The 16,097-nt window shown below is 36.5% G+C and overlaps 1 protein-coding gene across 1 annotated transcript in view; it reads left to right on the forward strand.

Annotated features, from left to right (window-relative positions):
- KCNT2 (potassium sodium-activated channel subfamily T member 2) overlaps positions 1–16,097 on the forward strand; it is a 206,311-nt gene that overhangs the window by 30,967 nt on the left and 159,247 nt on the right. The window contains exons 4-6 of the mRNA XM_072420086.1: positions 7,011–7,191; positions 11,825–11,989; positions 12,342–12,478. Coding sequence (XP_072276187.1) covers positions 7,011–7,191; positions 11,825–11,989; positions 12,342–12,478 — 483 coding nt within the window. The remainder of the gene's footprint in view (positions 1–7,010; positions 7,192–11,824; positions 11,990–12,341; positions 12,479–16,097) is intronic.

The following is a 16,097-nucleotide window of genomic DNA, read 5'->3' on the forward strand; positions in this document are numbered from 1 at the left end:
TAGCCCAGTAAGGACAGAACAACAAAACTACTTTTTGCTCCAGTATTTACCTTCAATCCACATATTTCCATTACAGATATTCACATGTCCTTAGTCTAATGGCTAGCATAATGAACCCCACTTTCTCTGAGCCCCAGCCACTGACTGAACAATGAAAGCAGAAGCCACACAAATCAACCCACTTCTTGTCAGCACCTGAACTATGTGGCCCCTGTTCCTCCTTTCCTCTCACACGTCAGGCCTCGTGTATAGGGACTGCACATGGCTGATGCCAGGTTGAATTCACATGTTAATACTACTCTCTATAGTACATACATTAATCTGTGAACTTTCCCCTTATCACTGCCACATCTTGTGAATGATAATTACATTATAATAACATTTAAAGGAAGTTTATTTTGCAAAGCAAACTTTCCCTTTGATTATCATGGTTGGCTAATTGTGGGGGATCCTTGTGGTCACACAACTAAAGACCACACCAACTGATGTCTAATTACTCTCTAGTTGTCAGGTTGTGAGCTGCACCATAGCGCTGATATCTTTGTACACCATACATAGGAGTGCAGCAGCACAGAACAAGGTCAGTAATTCAATATCAATATTTGGATGTTCATTTACTGGTCAGCAGTGGGGAGGGTTTAGGTCATATGACATGGTGGTGATATATAGAATTCATTGTAATATTTCAAGATGCTCATGCAAAACTTGATTATTAGTTTTATTATGCTGTGATACTGAATCTAACTGCAAAAACTATATAACATAGTGGGTATATGGCTCATTTTAAAGAAGAAATACCTGGATATCAAAATTTTGACATCTGTCACCAATTTTCCATGGAACAATCAATTTCCAGACTCATAAATTACATTTTCTATATCAACAAAACATTATGAAAGTGGATTGAATGGAAGCAAACATCCGCCTGCAGTTTTATCTTGCTCAGCACTTTGTGACAGCAGTCAGCTGTCAGGGGCAGGAACACCTCTAACAACCAGCAGACAAAGGGAAAAAAGCCCACCATGTACTTAGTACCTGGTCATTGCCCTTGGCTGGTGGCTGGTAAAAATGCCTCTAGGTTTGAAACTGAAGGCATGTCTGCAATAAGTATGGTAAATTATCTGCAATATTTTTTCTACCTTTCTTAATGTCATATACTTTTCTTTGAATGGAAATGTTTGTTATTTTATTTCAAAATGAAAGCCTGCACATACTGTAAAACCAAACTCATTAAACCAGAATATGTTAATTCACGGTGACTGAAAAACTTTTTAAAAGCAGTTATTATACGTTTTAGACATATTTCACCTTCAAAATTAAAAAAAAGAAATGTTTTAAGACAAGAGAAACAATGGCATTAAAATTATTTTCGCCTCAAACCATATAATTAAATATTCATTTGTCAAAAAAGTATAGCCAGTCATATTTTCAGTATTATTCTGCTACTGCAAACTTCTTCATTAGAGATGTCCTATGCTTTATAGATGTGCCCAGCTGTTTAAGTATTTTCATATTCTAAACAAACAATCAGAGCTCTTTACATTAAGTCTTTACTCATCTTCCTGTCCTATTTCCACTATAGCTGTGTACTGTGTTGTGAAAAATGCAGCACTTTGATTTGTATTGCATTAGGGCTGGATGGGGGGGTCAAGTAATTGGTAGGTCTCCATTTAGGGTATGAAGTTTTCTCTTCAGTATGGTCATCCAGTACTGATCTGTTGAGGTTGGATCAGGTGTAATCTGCATACAATTCATAGTAATTCATACCTGAGATGGTGATAATGCAGCTGGGGACCCAGTGGAGAGAACTGGTCTACAGGTATCCAAATCAGTTTTGGTTTAATGCCCACCTAATTTTATCTGAAGATTTTTTTAGTTGATTGTTAATAAATTGTGTTTAAAGTGAACCTACACTGAAGAAACAAAAAGTCATCAGGAGGTAGAGGTACCTGGTGACTTCTGCTTAGCACTGTGCAGCGCATGCACCATGCAGTGTAAAGCTTAGGTTTATACATGGCACCACTGCATATGAAGCCAACTGCTGGGGACAATGTAACTCATATATATATTATCTACGGCCTTCAGCGGCAGGACAGGTAATTTTGTACCATAACCAGCAAGATAGGTATGCATACTATTTTGAAATCTGACTTTAAGTTTGATTAAACCCCTGAATATATTTACAGCTAAATACTCAAAATGTTTTATAGGTATATTAAAATACCATTTGTATTCTAAAGCTGGGTACACACGTGAAGTAATTGTCGATGGAAAGGACCTTTCATGATCCTTTCCAATGACTAAGGACTGCACAATGCATGAACGAGTGCTGTACATACAGTGCCATTCTGCTCTATAGAGAGAGGAGGAGGAGAATGACGGAGCGGCACCCCGCTGCAAGCTCTCCCCTTTCGCTTCCATTACGATCGTTGTTGTCCATCGTCCATGGATCCGCCAGGACAGTCGTTCAGACGATGGACGACGGGCGCTGTACAGACGCCAGATTGTCGTCCCATATCAGCCGTGAGCCGATTATCAGACAAGAAGCATTGCAAGTATGTACATAGCCTTAGTTTCTTTCATTTTATGTGCTTTAACTATTTGATAATAGTTCCCTTATTAATTCTATTAAGGGGAAGACTATACTGACTTCTACATATGTCCAGCCCACTGCAGTATAAAGAACAACAAAACCCAAAACAAAAGTTGTTATATGTTAGAAGCAATAACTTTGAAACACACCAAGAAAGTAATTTATCTTTTTAGCTGCATCAAGTTAAGGCAATTTGTTTCCTAAACAACTTTTAGGCATAGCCTGAAAGGAAAGTGAATTTTCATTTGAGCTTTATGATTTATTAAAAGCAGCACTGTATTCTAAACCATACTAAAGCATATAAAATATTTACACTCACTAATTGACTTTTCTTGACAGTTTAATAATTTTCCCAGCCCATACATATCTGTATGTAGCTCCTCTTATATATTTGCGAGTGACATGTACAATAATAAAACAAACTCTAGAGTTAGTTACAGGTACTGGAAACATTCTTTAGGGATTTTGGTCCATATTGACATAATGGAATCAAATATGATGCAGATTTGTCAGCTAAGCAACCATTATGTGAATCTCCTGTTCCACCACACTGTTAAGGAAATCTGAATGGGTCCATGCTTTTTTTTTGTTGTCCCTAAATTCTGATCCTACTAACCGAATGTTGCAGCAGATTACCAGACCAGGCAACATTTAGTCTTCTCCTGTTCATTTTTAGTGAATCTGTATGAATTTTATCCTCAAATACAAAAGATGTCTTATGATTTCTTACATTTCTTACCAAATTCTCAGTAAGCGCTTGTAATATTATTTGCCAAAAAAGCAGTCCTTCTTCTCTTTTTATTTCATGTTTTTTTATTGAAAACTCAATTTTAGGACTTACGGTTCCCGCGCCTCATGAGCTAATAGCACTGCTACGGAACTCGCACTCAACCCTGGCAGTAATCCACAAAAAAAAAAAAAAAACACCACATAGCACCTCTGCCTGACTTCTGCCTCCTGCCTGGTTTCTGGATGGAAGGTTTTGAGGAACATTCAGCAGTTCCTGATCCTCTGGCTCCAATGGGTAAAACGGAGATGACACACACCTCTCCATCCAAGATGGATGACGCATTGGCTGCCATGTCTGCAACAGCTCCTTTTCTCCACAGCAAGACAGTTCCTTATGCTCTGGCTCCCATGGGTAAAATGGAGATGACCCGCACCTTCTCTCCACAGAGAGACCCCAGCAGCTGTGTGGCTGCTTCAGAACCAGCCAAGATAGCAGATCTTGTGGCAGGACTTCTAAAGCCTACAGGACCAAAAAAATCAGGTCACGCTGAAATAATTTGTGCATTATTGTAATCCATTAAACCCACCACGTTTTCTCTACTCTGTACAAACATAAGCTATGCTTCACCCTGGCTTATCCAGCAACCCTTCATTTTTCTGACATTCAGGGACAAAAATACATCTTCACCTTTGCTGAGGTAGTGGAGGATTTTGTCCACAACTTACTTGCAGAATCTGCTTCTATTTCTTCAAAATCAGACTCAGTCTGTGTTCTTCCACTAAGTGCTCATCGATCCCAGTCTCATCTTCCAAGCCACAAATACCCATTGCAGTGCTACGCCTGCTATTGTTTCATATATCTTTACTCCCCACTGAGACGTTAGCTTCTCTGGGGAAAAAAAGAAAATCACCATTTTAGTTTGTTCTCCTGTCTTTGTCTGTCCTTTCCTCATTCACCATCTTTCCCATCGTGTTGTTATCAATTTGGAGCACCTATGCCACACCTTACCATTCCATTTGGATCTTTTTTCATTACTCTACCGCACGCCCATGACACTGAAGAGGATCATCACTGCCTCAAAAGAGGCCATGCTGGATTTTGGAGGAATATGAGTCATCTGGTCATCACCTATGGTATTATCATTGGAGTGCAATGATTTTTATAGAATCAGTGTGACACAGAGGGCAGAATTTTATTTGTGATGATTCAGTTCCCTTGATAAAGATGTATCCTTTTACAACATCTATGCCCTAACTCACCCACTATCACTTTCTTCCAGGAGGTTACCATATGGATTGTTCAAGATCCTGTTTGCCACAAAATAGTGTAAGAAATTTGAATTTAGTACTCTCTGACAGTGAAGACACATTGCACCAGGTACAACAAGGTGTCTATCGACAGACTGGTACAAATGTCTTTAATGACTTTGTTACCTCTGTTTATTTACCTTAATGAATCACCAGTGCTACCCATTGGAGAAACAGTACATCTTTTTCTCCTACGCCCATTCATCGCACGTGCGTCTGGATTATCTATTTTTCTTTACTCTTTATTGTACATGATGGAGTCACCTGAGGCACAAACTATGGTGGTGTGGGGCCTTTCCATGTCCCTGCATTATCAGCATCCCAGAGGGGATTATGTACCCTGGCATTTCCCATTCTTTCTATCCCAAGATCCAGAATTTCAAAATGCAGTTGCCTATGCCTAGTCTGAATATGTTAGAACCAATAGTATACATAGAAAAGACCCTATCCTCTTCAGGGAGGAGAGCAAGGTTTCAATGAGGGGAAGGCTGAATTTTTTCTTCTGAAAACACAAGAAAGCCACATTGGCTTAAAAGTTTTAAGCCCAACATGACCTCAGACAAGCACAACAGGCACTGATGGACAAACCTACCCCAGCTACCTATCAAGTTTGGAACCCTGCTAATGCCAATTCTTAGCCCCTGCAATGTGAGAAGTTGAAATGCAAATATAAAGATCTAAAGTACAATAAATACAGAAATAAATCTGGTAAGATGATGGCCAACCTTGTTTGTCCTACTTTATAGGCCTGCTCAAATCCCTTCCCTTTGCTGTCCTGCAGGGGAAATCATTACTGACTCAAAGCATATTAACCATATTTTGGCACTAAATTATCAAGAGCTATACACACTCTCCACATTAAACCCATGGGCCTGGAAAGCCGGCCTATCGGAACTTAAAATGCCAGGATAGAGAGAGGAAGACCTAAACATATTTAATGCTGTGGCCTTCATACCTGAAATTCTAGCAACTATTTCCAATTTAACAATGGCAAAGCACCTAGTCCTGAGCGGTTCATTGCTGAATTTTTTAAAATGGCCATGTAGGATATTGCGGATGATCTGTGGCTCTGTGGCTAAACCCATGGTTTCCTACCAGTGTATACAGTCTTGGATTTGCTCCTCCCCTCAACTCCTTACTTGTTTTAATTTTGTACTACTACTTGGGGCACATTTTGTTTGTATAGAATTGATGTGATGCCCAGAATTTTTTCTCTCTCTCTGTTTGCCTCTTTGTTTTCTCATGTTGTGTTCACCCAATAATCATGTTATGTACTATATTTGAAAAAAATCAATAAAAACTTGATTATAGGAATGTATAACATACTCACACTAATGTAAATGTACATTGCACAAAAAAAGGGAAGACTGAAATTACAAATCTCGACTACCAAAAGTTGAAAATCTTTACTGATATACATTGTGTAATTAATTAAGAACAAAATGATGTACAAATGTTCCACAGAAACCAAAACCTGAATTACATCAATAAGGGCTGGAATAAAAATCATAAAAATTAAAAATTATGGTAAATATCACTTGTGTACATTTTTTAACAATTTCCAAGGTTTGTCTATTAAATAATGAGACGGTGTTTCTCTCCTAAACCATGCATTTCTTGATTCCAGGTTTCTGTATCACCCAGCTTCACTAATAAAAGTGTATCTTCTCCAGTCTTGGAAAGCTTCAATAAATCAGGCCCACTGTTTGGACATAACAAGGAGAAACTGACAATGGGTCTGACAAAGTGTAAAATCTGACAATGGGTCTAAAATTTCATCCCAGATCTTAACAGTAGTTAGGGTGCCATTATCCATGCCCCCTATACCATCACTGACCCCGTGTCAAAATTGGATGAAGTGGCAGACAGCATAACATTGGCCACTACACCTCCTCTTTCACATCTGTCACGTTTCCACTTTAACATCATCATTTCAAAACACTAAATGCATCATAATTAAATCAATTTTCAATTAGAATTAGGTAATTGTTTTTTATAATGATTAGTATATTACATACTTCTGCTCTACCACATAAATAGGAGTTTTCCATAACACAGTATAGAGCAACAACCTATAGTAACTAATCTGATTTCATCATATCCTCAGATTAGAGGCACCCTTGTCAATGTCCTTGAAAAAATACTGTGTGCATAAAGTGCAGGCACTGAGAGGATAAACTAACACATTCTATTTAACTGATATTTGATTGGTTGCTTTTCCTAAACACTTTGCAAATATTAATTTATGTCATTTGTTTCAATACATACCTTCCAATATCATACATTTCACACATCCCCAATTTAGTACATTAGTGAACATAGCATATCCTTCATTTATCTTGAGGATATTTTCATTGGTGTAAATTCTTTTGTTTTTCAGCATCTGTGGAATTCAGCACTTGGAAAGAGCTGGAAATAACCTGACACTCTTTGATTCCCTCTACTTCTGCATTGTCACGTTTTCAACTGTGGGTTTTGGAGATGTGACCCCAAAGATCTGGCCATCAAAACTATTAGTGGTCATAATGATCTGTGTAGCATTGGTAGTTCTTCCAATACAGGTAGGATACATTGTATACTGAATGGCCAATCGTAAGCAATTTAAATATTTAAAAAAAACAAAGTAGCAAGTCAATAATCACCTATAGCCATAAGTGGGAACTTTCCAGATTACAGCCAGAGAATATAGCCCCTGGGCTTTTCATTCTGTTTAAGCACTGACTGGAGTAATAATATTAGCATTACTAAAGTCACACAATGGGCCTGATTTAATAAAGCTCTCCAGTAATGGAGAAGATAGGCTATCCTGGAATAACATGGATGATCCAGCAAACCTGGAATGGAATTGATAAAATCATTTCTTTTATTTGGCAAAAATGTTCAATCATCAACCAAATTCATTCCTAGTTTTCTGGTTCACCTAGGTTCACCCATCATGGTCTGTCATCTTCGCTCTTAAAGAGCTTTCATAAATCAGGCCCATGGGTGGAGAAGAATTTGCATATTAAAAGAGGGGCTTAGAGAAGGCACATCACTGAACTCATTTGTCTTATCTGTATTATGTCTCTTGCAATAAAGACATTTTGAGGATGGAGGAAGATTTAAGGTAAAGGACAATATGAGGGACAGTGACAGACAGACAGTTATTTTCATTATTGTTATCAATGTCCATATATTAGCCAACTACACATTTATTATCCACATAGGGTTAAGATTACTCATGTATTGCCCATATATTGTAATAATTGCTCTTCTGTTGGCCAAATCTTATTTAAACCTAATCTCAGGTATAAAACAAAGCATAGAAGATTCAACCATGTCAAAATAAAGCCAAAATTGGGAAATCAGGTCTGAAAAACTAAGCACAACCCCATAATACAGTAGCATGTAGTACCAACTTTGGCAATAACACTTGAAGTAATTGTTTTCTGTATGACTTTATTGGTCTCTTACTTACATTGTTATGGTGAAATGTTGGCCAAATCTTCTTTACAACATTGCTTCATTGCGGACATTCATTTATGCTCAAATCTCAGAGCTTTTCGATTGGTTAATGTCTGGACTTTGACTGGGCCATGGCAACACCCTGCTACATTCTTTTTCAGTCATTCTATTTTAGAATTGTAGGTGTGCTTTGGGTCATTGTATTGCCTCTTGATCCAAATTCCTGACAAGTTTTAGTTGTTGAACAGATGGCCTCACATTTGACTCTGAAAATACTTTGAGGTACAGAAGGGTTCATTGTCAACTCAATAAATGTCAAGGTCACATGGCTTTAAAACAAGTCCAAATCGTCACTCCTTAACCATTGTGTTGGACAGTTGGTATAAAATGTTTGTGCTGTGTTTTATTTTACCCAAATGTGGCACTGTGCATTATAGCCAAGTATTGCCACCTTGGTTTAATCTGTTCAAGGTATATTGTTCTAGAAATCTTGTGGTTTGATCAGATGCAACTTTGAAAACCTAAGCCAAACTACCATACTCTTTTTAAGTAATCTTCCTTACTGTAGAATAGTAGACCTAAAATTGGAAATGGCCTTATAACCCTTGGGCAGCAACAATTGCTTCTCTAAGATCTTTGCTGATTTATTTTCTCCTTGGCATTGTGCCAACATCTGAATGATCCAGTAAACTGGCAAAACATCTGCTTTTAATGAGGTGGTCACACTTGCTGATGATGAATTAATCAAGGGCATTTGATTAGCAATACTTAGTTGTTACTCATCTTCCCCTCAGCCTTCAAACATACAATTATTCTCCCAATCCTGAAGAAACCCTCACTAGACCCTTCCTACTTTCTAGCTACCAACCTATTTCCATTCTTCCATATGTCTCCAACTTCTTGAGTGCTTTGTCTATAAAGAACTCACTGACTATCTGGACACCAACTCTCTCTGCCTGACCTGCTTCAGTCTGGCTCTCAACCTTCCTATTTGACTGGAACAGCTCTTGCAAAAGTGGCCAATTATCTCATCAGAGCTAAGTCTCATGGCAACTATTATCTCCTTCTCCTAAATCTTTCCTCTGCTTTTGAAACTGTTGATCACCCTCTTCTACTCAAGATCCTGAACTCTATTTATATCAGTGACACTACATTCTTTCGGTTTGCTGTCCAGATTACACCTAGAGATCATGGCTAATCAATTTGCTTGTCATTTCCACTGGGCTTTCCATTTAGTTTAAGCACTGATTGGAGTAGTAATAGCATTAAGTACCAGTGACACAATAGGTCTGATTTGTTAAAGCTTCCCAAGGAATGGAAAATACGTTTGCTTCCTATTTGTCTGACCATTCTTTTCAAGTTTCTTTCAATGGTAAGTCCTCCTCTCCAACTCTTTTGCCTGTTGGCGTTCCTCTGACGTCGGTCCTTCTCTGTACATCTACTCTCTCGGTAGTCTGATATCCTCCTTTGGTTTACATTACCATCTGTATGCTGATGACACTCAAATCTATCCACCCACTCCTGACTTGTCTACCTCAGTCCTGGATAAGGTCTTATGCTGCCTGTCAGCTATTTCAAAGTGGATGGTCGACAGGTTTATAAAACTCAGCCTGGATAAAACAGAACTTATCATCTTCCCCCATCTCACTTTCAAAATCTCCCCATGACAAGTTTCTAACTGTTAATAAAATAGGTATTTAATCCTCCCTTCAAGCACATCACTTTTGATTCTGTCCTCTCCTTAACCAAAACATTTCCAGGTCCTGCCTCTTTCACCTGAGCTTGTTCCTACCTGTTCCCAGAGACCACCAAACTCCTTGTACATGTCCTTATTATCTCTCTGTTGGACCATTGTGGCATCCTCTTTTCTGGTATTCCACTAACTATACTCTCTCCTCTACAATCTATCATGAATGCTGCAGCCATAGATCCAACCACCACTCTTTATCTTGCTGCCTCCCTTTACAATTGTACACTGGCTTTCATTTCACCTCAAAATCAAATTCAAGTTACTGCTTTCAAATCATTCCACAGTTCTTGTTCCACTTACCTTCCTGACCTTATACAAAAATACACCCCTAGCCGCTTTCTTCACTCCTCCACTATACTCCAGTGCGTGTCTTTTCACACACTATTTTTGCATTTTTTCTTTTGTCTTTGGTAAATAATTAAAAGTGACACTGTTGTGTATTGTTTTACAGCTGAAATTAGATTTTAATACTTTACCAGCTGCCAAAGAGCAGATGATTTTTTGTTATTCCCTGATACACAAAACCTTAGAACTGAAAAAGGGTACACTCTTATTTGATGACTGTACAAGGGTGTATGACATTATCTGTTGGCTAACTGCAAACCTTTTGTTTTTGTGCAGTACTTTTGTGTTTACAGTTGATTTTACTATATCCTTGATCTTTATGGTTCCGTGATATATGTATTTAATTAATGTACAACACTTGCTTACAAAAAATTATACTCTTCCTGAAACCTTAGTTCCAAATTTACACTGGCATGAAAAACATTTCTAAACAATAAAAAATGTGTCTCTTGACATTTTACATAATTCCAGCAGACTCTGTGCACAAACATCTGATTTCTCTTCCTTTTCAACCACACTGCTTTCTCTGCATGTTACAACTATTCACAGTAGGTTTTTAACCAAATAAGAAGCCTACTAGTTTTGATGACTCTGTCAGATGTTCTGAACATGATTAGCTCTCAAACCAAGGGCATTTTATTTTGTCCATCACTATAACATGAGGCCAAGTGCTGGAGCTTTGTGCATTCAGTGTATCTGGAATTCTGGAAAAGGGAACAAATTTTTCCACAGGTTTGAGAACTAAAGTTAAAACCAAAACCAAGAGTTTTCTATATTTTAGCTTACCTTTGCTTAGATGGGATTGGCTACATTAATTGGTATTATGGTACAGAACACTATTTTCAAACTCTGATAGAAATCAACATACTTTAAACTTCTGGAACTTAAATGGAAATCTGAGATAATCCTTATCAGGTTTCTGTGTAATGGACAAGAAGAGGTGGAATGTTGTCTAAATTATGAGAACAACGTAGGAAGACAATGCTACCTATCTATGGATAAGTGCAGTAAATGAGTGTTGTCACCATAAGACATGAAATAAGCCCCTCACAGGACAACTGGGTACAATAAATAAATAAATAATAATAAAAAAATGAAAGAAGAAAACATATGCAGCCACCACATCTAAATACTGGTAAGTTACAGTATTTAAAAAATTTGTTTATTTGGGCTAGATTCATTTAAACTTTTAGCACTTTGGTTGATATAAATTGTGCTGTAAGTATAATGTAAAATAGAGAGGTGGGTGCTCACAGGTTTAAGAATGTAAAAGTCTTATAAAATACAATTTATTACAAGATAAATAGCATCCCCGTAAATCCGCCTACCATATTTAACTGGACTGCCTAGTTTTTTGGATTAAATTAAAAAAAATGTTATAGTATAAAAAAAAAATAGTGTGGTAAATGTTTTTTTTTGTGTCTTATTTCTTTTTCATAGTAGTATCATATCAGATAAGACATATTCTATTCCAAGTATAAGTATGCCCTTGTCTATTAGTGCCTTGGATTTTACTTTTATCTATAGATGTACAGTACATTTTCATCATTCAAGAGTCCAATATTTCTATCATAGCACATAAGTATCCATTAGTGACCTAGATTTTTGTGTCTGTAGATGTACAGTATATTTTCTTCACTCCTATAATCTCTTAGTTTGAACAGTTGGCATATCTGTGGATGGAAAGGCAAAAATCAGGAGGGAATTATAGCCGTTACCGTGCACAAACAGAAAAACATGTCGTCTTATGTGTTAGCTCCTTGAAGATTGATCTGTTAATGGATTTCTTGAATGAATTCTATGCACACCCAAGACTGCAGGTAAAATTACCCTTAAAACTCTAATCCAAGAGAAATGTTGATGACCTTTCAAGCTGTACTCCAGGATAAGAAATGTATTCAAAATATTACTCAACAGCCACAAAGAATATAAATCTATTTTGTGTTCACTACATACTTTACAAGAATGCATGCAAAATACATATTTACATGTACATGCAAGATACATATTTACATTAGTCAATTCCATACAAATATTAACTGTTTCATTGGCACTAGGTTACACCATCTACTTTCCTTGACAAAGTTTACTTGAATTACTGAAGTTTCAATATATAAAAAAAAGGTAATTGTGGTGCATTTGTAAATAAATATAAACCCTTTTGTGTAACAGGATTACTATGTGGTGATATTATGTCCAACAGAGATGGATGTCCAGGTTAGACGCATTCTTCAAATTCCCATGTGGTCTCAAAGAGTAATCTACCTACAGGGATCAGCCCTTAAAGACCAGGATCTGTTAAGAGCTAAGTAAGTATATTTAACTCATAAAAAGCTTCAAAGCTTTACAGAGCAAAGTAATTCCAACTCTTTTTAAATAAACATTAAAATGAACTGTCTCAAATGTTGTCATCTACAAGGCTGGATTTATACTATTTTCATGTTACATTGGCCCCCCCCCTTTCCCTCAGTACCCCAAAACACAACACAAGCACTCAAAGGATCCATGCTCTGTTCTGTACATATGATCAGGCATTAGTTAGCTGTTTTGAGAAATAAAACTGATATAAGGATGTTTGGATCTACTACTTATAGTTTAAATTCTGTTTGGGTTTGTTTGGTGTTAGGTAAAGATGCTGGAGCTAAATTGTAAACTCCCATAAACATCAGTAACAAATACAAAATCAACCTATTATTTCCCATACTAAACACTGGAATATACAAGTGTCTAAAAATCAGTTTCTGACTTCTTCTCTCAATTGTTTTTCACAACTTTGATTCAAATGAATATCCAGTGCTAGTATGGGTTAATTATTGCACTTCTGTTGTGTTTTAAAGTGTTTTAACTACCCTCTGATCTTAGTGATTCTCATGCATGGAAGTGAACTGTGCAGAATATTGAGGCATGAGAAGCATGTTAGAACATAGATGACACGGAACATAAGGAAAATTATGGTATAACATACTAAAATTCATTGAGTCAGATTTCATATGAAACAAACTTTTGTTGGGGAGTTTAGTTCCATTTTAAGTCCTTGCTAAGTCATCTATTTTAAGCTCTCCTGTAAGGAAGATTTCAGTAGAACCCCATGATGACATACTATGTACAACAAAACAAATTGCAAGTACATGTGTATTTTGAAAATAGCTTTAGTTGGGTCACTATTGAGGACTATATATCACTGATACCACTCCAAAGCCATCTGACTGCCCGGCATAGCAGATATTCCCAATCACTATGCGACCGGTTTTACAAAAACGGACCTCCCTGATTAAAAAATATTCTCTTTCCTCTTTTGATGGTCCCATAACACCGATTTTAGGTAACCCAGACTTTCCACATGGAGTGGACATGGACCAATATTTTCATTGATGTCTGGACAAGTTAGGAGTGCATTAGATAGATGCAAAGATAGTACACCTACCCAGAGGGAATGGGCTACAGAACTATCACATAGACAATATATGGAAGAGTTGATGGCACAATTTCTTGACCGAAGTTAAGTTTACCTGACCACATGGTCGGTGTGAATAAATTTTGTAGGATGGGACAAGTTCCAACAGCTGCTTGCTTAGGAATATTCTAATTTGAAGTACTATTCTGAAGTATTTGCTTAAATGTTTAAATTTGACCCACTTTTTTTTACTTTACTTTTCCCTCTTTCTTTTCCCTGTTCTATTTGTTGTATTTTATTTATATATGGTTTTGTGCTATGCATAATCACGGTTATTTAAAGTAGTATCGGAATATAATATTGTTTATAATCTGTGACAAGTTATCATATTTGACATACTCATATTTTGTATTTGAATAATTTTATATGAATATTTGTATGTGTAACCGACCCTACATTATGTTTATATTATCATAATTGTAATCTGTTCCATATAGTTTTTCTCTGTTTCATAATAAAAATTTATTGCGTAAAAAAGTAGCTTTAGTTGAAGCAACTTTTATATATTAACACTGTATTTTGTGATTTAGTGATTAATTTCAAGTTTTTAGAAGGCGTTTACAGACATGTATGCAGTACCATTCTGCTTTCTCTTTAAGTTGAAATTATGTTATTCCATAAATTAAAATAGGTGACTAGCTTATCAGTGTAAGAAATGACATTTAAATAAATGTACTCCATTTTTAGACACATCTAAATTGAAATAGAATGTTATAATAATATATGAAAACTTGAAGTGCAATGGAAACCATGCATTATATGAATACGGGCTTAACATCACATAAAAATATCTTTTACGTGTCTATGTTGTTAATACTGTTGTATTTTTTTTCACGTTTTTTCCGCTATACTGCGTTTCCATAAATCATTCACCTACATTGTGAATATTGCATCCATTTGAAGCATCAGAAGGTTAGCTTCCTAAAGTCAGCATTACACAATTAAACAGATTCCCAGCTTGAAATAGTTTAATTTTATCATGTGAATTGTTATAAATAAGGTAAAGTAAATACAGTTAAAAGTGCCAATTATTCCTAAACAGGCCTGCAACTATTTATTTACACTTGCCATAGGGTATTATCATTATTGCCTGCATTTTATGTATCCAGTATATCCCTGGGATAATATCATTTTAACCAGGACCATTATACTGTATCCTATAAGGATTAGAATGTTTAGAAGCTTTGATATACTTCAATGGATTTCAAAAACACACCCTTGTGGTGCAGTTTGTGTTCATTAAGTTCATAGATAAGTGCATAGTTAACCTACAATGGATTACAAAAGTGCTTTATCTAAGTAAAGGCATACAGCAGAAAAGCCTGCAATGAACCAGAAGCATAATGTATTCAGAATTATGATAATTTATCCCATTAAATCCCATTAAAACTTATGGGTGCATTCCTTCTTTCAGTAAATAAAGTTAAGAGTCTTCTGCCAAGCACTATATTTCTCATTTGTTTAGTTATTCTGTTCCCATGGTACAAAGTTCAGATGTCCTCTGTTCTTTACTTTGTCTCTAGACTTCTACTCGTCATACTATAGTAAATAAAAATATATAAATATATTAACTTGCAAGCAGAAGATTAAATTAAAAATTAAATTAAATTAAAAAACTAATTACAAAAAACACATTTTGACAAATGAACAAAATATTTTTTTTGTATGTAAAATAAATACGGTAGTTATGGGCAATAGCGCAGTCTGTTTGCTACAGGCTCTATGAATGTTCTTTAAAATATACTACAAACCCAATATTACACACCTCAAGCTATGTATCCACTGCAAATTTTATTGCACGTCACTTTTTGTCTCAGACAACAATTATGTGGCGTGTGTACAAAGCTTTAGAATGGCCTCCCCAGGAGTTTAGGCAGAAATATCCCTCTTTAAAGGATAATTTACATAGTTTAGTAAATACGGACTTTGGCCATCCAATACTGTACAAGCAAAAATTACACAAGGGGAACACATTATCTTATGTTAACAAAACACATACCTCTGACTCTCTCCTCTACAGTCTACTATGAATTCTGCAGTCTGACTTATTCATCCTTCCCACCGCTGCCTCTCTTTGTAGTGTTCTTCATTGACAAAAAAATACTCCCCTAGTCGGTCTCATCACTCCTCCAATGACCTACTAATGACTTTCTTACTCATAACCTTGTCACATGCATGACTGCAAGACTTTTCTAGAGCTGCCCCGATTCTTTGGAATGGTCTTCCTCATCCTCTTAGGCTTATTCCTACTTTCTGCTCATTTAAAAAAGCACTCAAAACCCATCTTTTCAAACTTGCCTACCCACCTCCTTCTGTCTCTTAAAACCCTCGATACTTCCCATCACTCCATATCTCCCCTTCTATTTTGTGAGACTTCCCACACCTCCTAGATTGTAAGCTGTTCTAGGCAGGGTTCTCTCGTCTCTCATATAACCACATGTTATGTGTGTGTCCTCTGCCCATAAACCATGCAC

This window comes from Pyxicephalus adspersus, chromosome 8 (genome assembly GCF_032062135.1).
Source record: "Pyxicephalus adspersus chromosome 8, UCB_Pads_2.0, whole genome shotgun sequence".
In the NCBI taxonomy this organism is placed as follows: domain Eukaryota; kingdom Metazoa; phylum Chordata; class Amphibia; order Anura; family Pyxicephalidae; genus Pyxicephalus; species Pyxicephalus adspersus.